At 44.0% G+C, this 7,745-nt stretch overlaps 1 protein-coding gene across 1 annotated transcript; it reads right to left on the bottom strand.

The window, feature by feature from the left end:
- Positions 1-865: 865 nt before the first annotated feature.
- LOC125541219 (trehalose 6-phosphate phosphatase RA3-like) lies at positions 866-4,197 on the bottom strand. The gene is made up of 9 exons (XM_048704682.1): positions 3,806-4,197; positions 3,571-3,711; positions 3,381-3,452; positions 2,785-2,880; positions 2,535-2,588; positions 2,096-2,345; positions 1,842-1,912; positions 1,644-1,736; positions 866-1,351 (listed from the first exon to the last, which is right to left on the bottom strand). Exons 1-9 carry the CDS (start codon positions 4,049-4,051, stop codon positions 1,298-1,300), a joined length of 1,077 nt encoding a protein of 358 aa, XP_048560639.1. The 5' UTR covers positions 4,052-4,197; the 3' UTR covers positions 866-1,297.
- Positions 4,198-7,745: the final 3,548 nt, after the last annotated feature.

Here is a 7,745-nt window from a genome sequence, read left to right as displayed (position 1 = left end):
GCTGCATGTCGGCATCGGCATCGGCATCGGCATCGGCGCATTGTTTCCGCTGCGATCTTCGTCGTGCTCGACGCGCGCGCATTAATTCAACGAGCCAGGAAAGCTACCGGCCTCGTCGCCATGCATATGCATGGGTGGTCCAAGCAGAAGCAGAGAGGCACAGACGCAGAGCTCGATCGGTGAGAGCTCCGTCGTCGCCCACCATGTGGGATCCTTCCGTTTATACCCATGGGAGCCCGTGGAGAAATGGTGCGATCCAAGTAGTAGGAGTACCCACTGCTGACCCAGCGGACAGGCCCTTTTCGATGGCAACGTTTTGGCGCCACCCCATTGATGACGCGTCCGTCCATCCATGCATGCATGCATAGCAGCATCAGCTTTCCCCGCCCACAGACCAGCCAGATCTCTCTTCCTGGATCGAGAAGGAGGAGTAGCAATGGCATCGCATGCACTACTCGATCCGTCTTCTCGGTAATCGGTCTCCGAAATTTACTACGCTACCAGCGTGCAGTGCCATGCCATGCATTGATCTGAAGGCGCAGGCAGGCTTGGCCGTACAGGGGCAAGCAAGCAGGCCGGCCGGCCGGCCGGCCTTGGTGGTAGTTCTGACTTCTCACACATGCATACACGAACGGTCCATGCATTTACGAACTGTTGGCAAATCCGTCTGTGCATACCCATATGCATGCACTGTGCACTTCGCAACAGAGACTCGATCGCATGCCATATTGTTTTTAAGTTCTCCCTTGATTGCATGCCGTATTTTCTTTTCCCACCAACAGCAGAGCAGTGACAACTAGCATAGCAATATCTTAACTAGCTACTCCCTCCGTCCTATAATATAAGAACGTTTTTGACATTAATGTAGTGTAAAAAACGCTTTTATATTATGGGACAGAGGGAGTACTTGTCAAAAGAGATCACATCATCACAAGCTAACGAGGAAGGAAGGAAGGAAGCAAGCGAGAACAATTTTACAGTGCGGGGTGAGAAAAGGGAGGGCTACTTTGTCACTCCCATTTCTGTCATAGCTAATAACGGAAGGCTAATTACAAGACCTTGCGAGAAGGATACAGTAATAGAAACCTTCAAAGCCAAGGCCTAGCAGGGCAGGGGTCACTGCTCGATCTGGATCTTATACATGGATCCCAACACGCATGCATGCATTGTTCTACTAAAATCAAACGCCAAAGACACCATCAAGTCCAGGAAGGAACAAGCTAGACTTGATGCACTAGCTATATAGGTTGCTCGATCTCCATGTTGAGTTAGAGCTAGAGGGCTGTTGATCGATGAATTACCCCTTCTTTGTCCCGTTGCTCTTCACCAGCTTGCGCAGGAACTCCTTTACCTGCATAACATGACCAAGCCAGGTTACACATATGAAAACAAATTTCATGTCAAACTCAAAACCCATGTTTATTAGAAGAAAAGTGACACGCCTAATATTTCATACACCTACTGCTAGCTATCCCTACTACTGCAACAGTGACCACAATATATGGTAGTTGCTTTAGGTAGGTAGGTAGCTAGCCGTGCTAACTTTAGAAGCATAAAATGACTATACAAAAATAGGCATGCAGCTATTATACATTCCATATAAATGCATATATACATACATATAGTGGAGTATTATTGTGTACCTCAGCAGGCTCACGCAGAGAGTAGGATGCGCTTGTGTCCTTCGGAAACTTGGTCACAAGGATCCCGATGCCTTGTCCCATGTTGCGCAGCACCTATTTTGATTTTTTTTTATTTATTGCAAAAAAGGGCTCAGTTCATCGGACTGGATCGATAGAGCGCATCAGCGCAAAAGAGTACAGGTGCAGCGCGTACTGTACCTTGAATGCATCCTCATCTGTGCGGTCATCCCCGATGTATATCGGGAAAACGTCGCTGCGCCCCGCATAGCCTGCAAAGGAAAAACCATCCAAAAATCTATTGTGAATATTTATGAAGCAAGTACCTAACAAGACATGTATGAAGCAGCATCAACATTTATGCATTTGTACTATGTGCTGTGTTTTTCTTTTCCAAAACAAAACAACGGGCTGCCCCGTCGATTTTCATTGTGATGTGCCGTGCAAGAACTCACCGAGAGACTTGAGCAAGAACTTGAGAGCGTGTCCCTTGTTCCACTCGATGGAGGGCCGGATCTCGAGGACCTTTCTCCCCTTGGTGAGGCAGAGTTTCGGGTAGTCGTCCAGCACTGCCTTCACCTCCCTGCCCAGAGCATCCCATTCCGCCTCCTCGACGCAGCGGAAGTGCACCGAGAGGCAAAACTTGTTGTTCTCCACCATGGCCCCCGGGATGGACTCCATCTTCGCCGTCAGCTTCTCATACACCTGCAAATTAATCGATCCGGACCACACTTGTCAGCAAATCGTTTACATTCTAGTAGCAGTAGTGGACTTGATGGCGAGAAGAAAAGTACACCAAGATTAGTACTCGTTGATTAGGAATATTATTTCTCAGGTACGTAGTTTAATTAATCTCTCACTGGTGAAAGACAGGGTGAGGTCGTGCATGCCTACCTCCTGAATGACAGGCAAGAACTCGGTCGCCGGCTGGCACAGAACCTCGTCAGCCTGCGTAGACAAACCCAACAACCACTCAATCACGCAGCTCGCAAGCGACTTAATTACAGCAAACAAAAAATTAGGGCCAATGAAAAGTCTCTTTCACGAGGACTGTAGAGAGAGAGAGAGAGAGAGAGAGAGAGAGAGAGAGAATAAGTGAGGAAGAAAATTCGGAGAAAGGTAGATGTCGACTAACTTAACTAACCTTTGCCTTGTGGTTAGACACTTTGGTGGGGCCCTTGATGTCCATGCCGTGGCTCCCGGCGTAGTACAGCTCCTCCAGTTTCACAAAGTTGAACACCTGCGTACATATTGCACCATAAATACAAATACAGTGCTCTTTTGTTTCTTTTGTACGTAGGTGAAGAGGTAACCGGGCAAAGGGGAAGGGGGAAGGAGAGAAGTACTACTGCGAGGAAACGCTCATGAAAACGATCGCTGTGCCTCTTTCTGTGGGCGGAAGTACTAGTAGTGCGAGAAAACGCTCATAAAAACGCTCGCTGTGCCTCTTTGCATGTACTGTTGTGTGTATAGCGTCTAGGTTCACGGCCGCAACCAAATGCGGCATGCATGCCATGTCATGTGGACGGTGAAAATCACGGCCAAATAATTACAAAAGGGAACCTGGAAGATTCCGTTTACGGTGCACGCTGCTGGAGCCGTGGTGTGAGGTGCAAGACTAGGCTTCTTTTACAGCACCAAGAAAGCAACAACAACAAAAATGCAACGGCTGCAGCAGCAGCAGCAGCAGCAAGGAACCAAGAAAGTAGCACTAGAGGATATGTTGGCGCTGGAATGTACCTTGTCTCTGCATCTCCCACTCACGATGGCCGTCGGGAAATGCTGCGCGACGCCCCTCACCGCATCCCTCATCTGCGTCAATCAAAGAGAAAATTAAGAACAGGGCAGTGCAAAGGGAACCTCTGTGAACAGAGCATGCTCTGCTTCGATCGCGTCACAAGACATGGGACGAGGGAGGAAGGAGACTGACCTCCTCGGTCATGACGGCGCGGTCGGGGTCCTGGACGATCGGCGAAAGGGTGCCGTCGTAGTCGAGGAACATGACGATCTGCTTCCCCTCGGCCGCCGCGAGCACGCCCTCGAACCACTCCAATGCTGACGGGTGCTTCTCCTGCGATTCAGGCAAAGATTCCTCAATCATCGGCTGAGAGAGGGAGGGAGGGTGGGAACGAAAGAAAAGCAGCTGCCATGTGAAAGAAACTTACGATCCACTCCTCGTGGTCGGCGCCGGCGGGGGGCATGGCGTGGCGGGGCGAGGAGGCCTTCATCGAGTCCAGCAGAGACCCGGCCATCAGCACCCCCGAGGTGGCGAGATCCATGCGGCCCAGGGCGGCCTTCCTGCAGTCGCGGGCCCTCCGCGGCGGGAACGACGCGAAATGGCGACCCGGCTGCACCGGCGCCGCCACGGCGGTGACCGCGTCCTCGGCAGCAAAGGCGGCGTGGTTCGTCATGACGAGAGCGCGGGCCGACACAGGGAGAGAGACCGAAGAAGCGGTGGGAGAAAGCAAGAAGGTGCCTGGGCTTCAACGGGAGCAACGGACGAAGAGAAGAGAAGATGTGATGGCGCTGGTTCGGGGGGAGTAGAGGAGGGAGAGGGTTTGATGGTTGGGGCGGTGGAATCCGGGTCTATATATAGGGCGTAAGGGCTGGCCCACCTCTCCGAATTTCTGATGCCGAAGTGCAACATTTTGATGCTTGGCAAATACCTCGGGCAAAGAAGAATATATGGCCTTTCCACGTAATTTCAAGTATTTTGCGCTTCATGTTAATTGTGTTTCACATGAATTATGTATAGTCCAAGAGTTATAGTGAGGTGATATGTTTATCTTGAAATACAAAAATCGCATGACCAAACGTTTCTTCTACTACTTGTTTTTGCTGATAACTAGTAAATTCGTACTTGCAATGCACGTTGATATTAGGCATTATATTGATGATATGCATATGTTAGGTATGAAATTATTTGTTTACTTATGTGATTAGTGATCGAATCGATATTTGATATGATATTAACTGCATGCTAAATGTGTTGAGCACTCACCATTGAAGCAGGCTGAGTCGTTAGATTACATGGTTTAATGGCTGAGATTTGTTAGATTACATGGTTTTATATTGGTATAGATGTCATGTCACTTACATGCCAAATATGGCGATGTCGCCTAGCGGTTGACGGAGGCTTGGGTAACTTACTATGCACATTATACCTCAAAAAAAAACTTAATATGCACATTATACCTTTAACGTACAACGGAACCTTCCTCATGGTCGAGGAGCCAAGTCCAGAGGTACCACGGCTTCAGCCTTGGTCTTGTACTAGAAACTCGAGGTATTATGAATTTGATTTTACCATGTGCGAGTGTGTGCCTTGATTTCATACTTCTTGTTGGCATGTACATATCATGGTTTCGAGTTCAATGTGAAAATTTATTTCTAAGTGACCACTCAATGCCCTAAGTTATTTTTACTGATTTTGCAAAATTCAATCCCTTCAGATTTTGTCGAGTCCCAATTGATATTGAAAAGTGCAACTTTATTTCATGGAAAGTGCATCATGTACCTTTTTCGGAAGTGAGAAAAATGCGCTTTTTAGTAAAATGAAGTTCACTTTTTGGAATCGATTGTAGCTTAACAAAATCTCAGCTAGGTATGGCATAGACGAATCGTTTTCTTATTTGCACTTAAGCCGATTAAAGCATAGACGTACCATTTTCTTGTTTGCACTTACAAATATTGCAACACAATTTACTCCTGTGAAGAAGTCATAATAAAAAATTGGGAATTCCATGTCTGGTATAGGAACGCAATTAAAGCTACTGGTACCATATTTTAACATTAATAATCAAAACTAAGTACTAACAATTTTAAGTATGAAAAACACAATAATGGACTACAGTTGATTGAATGAATGAGAAAAGGGAAACTGAATTTAGTGTCGTGTTATATTTTTCCAAAACCAGCCTTTCCCCTTTCCATTACTTTTGAAACTAGAAATATACAATTGATTATAAGTGGAAATGTGAAGAGAAAATGGAAAGAAAGTGAACTTTACAAAAAAAAATGATGCGCATGCCCGCAATCTGAAACCTAGTAGTCTTTGACACATGCACTACATGGCAAAAACACAGTTTGCTCTTTGTCGTCTGTCTTGACAAAAGGTTGACGGCAAAGAGCTGTGCTGACGGCAAATTACCTGATTCATGTAGTGTAGCACTATCAGGTCTTTTTGATTAAAATGATTTCTAGGACTTTAGAAGGATTCTAATCCTAAGATTTTTTTTTCTTGCATGCCTTGTTTGATTTGTACGATTACAACCCATAGGAATTTTTCTTAGAATTCATTTGTACTAATTCCATAGGAAAATTTTCATTCGCTCCAACCATGTGTGAAGAATTCAATGTTTTCTTATGCACAATCAAACACTCATACTACTATTCTTGTAGTATCCAAGATGATATGCCACTCAATTTTTTTTTGTCTTTTTTTCTTTTTATTTCCTATGTCTTACAAATCCTGCAAATGAAAGAGACCCCACAATGCAGAGCGCAGCCAAAATAAGGAACACTTACATGGTTTTACAGACCAACATAAGAGGCTAGCACGTGAGAAAAAGAAAAGGCGAGCTAATCCGTCATCTCTACTCTCTACAGCCAATTATAGCTCCTCGATAGATTCTCGGCAAAGACATGACAAGTTGACAACATTAGTCTTGAGGCTTTCGGCTCCAATCTTTCGCTCTGCAGCATGCTTCAGCTTCAGCAGTCATTCCTATAACAAGAAAAGCGAACAAGTGGCAAACACAGTTCCAAAAGGGGATTTGATTATTATAATTTTGTTGTTCCAAAAATAGTCATACATACGCATGGACTCAAACATGTATATAATCTATTGCCACCATTTTATACAAGTACATATGAATTGTCTTGACTAAACATAGAAGCGGGTTGGAGCGGTTTTTTAACGAAAACCAGACAAGATGCCCATTGTTTTAGGAAAATAACGGAGAAGCTGAATTAAATCGAAGGTTACTAGAAGAAGAAAAACGTATAAATGCGGCGGTTACTGAAATAAAGAAAAAGCTCAAAGTGGCGGGCGGCACACGGATTTGTCGCTGTGACATGCTTCACCCACCGAAATCCTAGCTAGACGTTACTATGTTCTGCTCAAGGCATTTATTGGTCATCTTAATTCATAGAAGAGGACACATAGCAATACAACTCTGAAATAAAAGAAAGAATGAGTAGGGTCACTAGATTTCTACCACCCTGTCCATTGATATTTAGCATTGCATTATATAGTCTTGATTATAAACTTTGCTACTCACAAACATAACCACGAATAGTCACTGGTTAAAACATAATTTAGATTGCGGGGGCCCGAGATTATAGATGATAGAAGGGAGTATCATGGTATTATCAGTTTTCATTTGAATTTTTAATTTAATTTAGGAACTTCACAGAAAATTTAGCAACATGAAATTCTCACTATTTTGGGAAGAGACATAAATTCCCAACATTAGTATCATGCCACTTTTTATAATAACTATCATGGAATTTTTACCTTCACACTTAAAAATGAGATCTCATATTAGATGCATTCTTAACATGGAATTCTCTACTCGAAAAGGTACCTAGGAAGTCTTAGTTTTGTACTTTTGGAGAGACATGATCTTCGAGAATTCAATATCATGATATTCACAACAATCGTACCGAGGAATTTATCTGTTAGATAACTGGACTAGTATTCAGTGTCCAATTTATGATTTAAAATATATATTTGAAAGGCATCCATGTGTGGGTGGAGCCCCACTCGGATGAGAGATGGTTCAAGAACCACATGTCAATTTGCACTTATTACCATTCATAAATTATTAGGGGTTGAATGTACGTTTAAAGTTCCAATTCAAGTTAGGAACTTCTGTGAAAAACTGGAATATTTGCCTCGATCGAGTACAATAATCTGGAAGTTGCAATATACATTAATGTTGCATGGAAAAGTAACTTCACTGGAAGAAAGAATAGGAAACATATGGAGTATGAATAGTTTGAAATTTTATGTATCATAAAAATGCACTTATGCAGATTTTAAATTGGGTTAGAAACTTGAGTTAAAATATTAGAATATTTGAACTAAGTAGCCTGGCTGAA

This window comes from Triticum urartu, chromosome 2 (genome assembly GCF_003073215.2).
Source record: "Triticum urartu cultivar G1812 chromosome 2, Tu2.1, whole genome shotgun sequence".
In the NCBI taxonomy this organism is placed as follows: Eukaryota; Viridiplantae; Streptophyta; class Magnoliopsida; order Poales; family Poaceae; genus Triticum; species Triticum urartu.
Note: the sequence above shows the minus strand (reverse complement) of the source record. Positions and strands in the feature narration are given on the sequence as shown.

Coding starts and splice junctions, on each gene's coding strand:
- LOC125541219 (XM_048704682.1), bottom strand. CDS start 4,051: ATGACGAACCACGCCGCCTTTGCTGCCGAGGACGCGGTCACCGCCGTG. Junction 2,881..3,380: donor GTGGGAGATGCAGAGACAAG/GTACATTCCAGC, acceptor ATATGTACGCAG/GTGTTCAACTTTGTGAAACT. Junction 1,352..1,643: donor CTCTGCGTGAGCCTGCTGAG/GTACACAATAAT, acceptor CATGTTATGCAG/GTAAAGGAGTTCCTGCGCAA.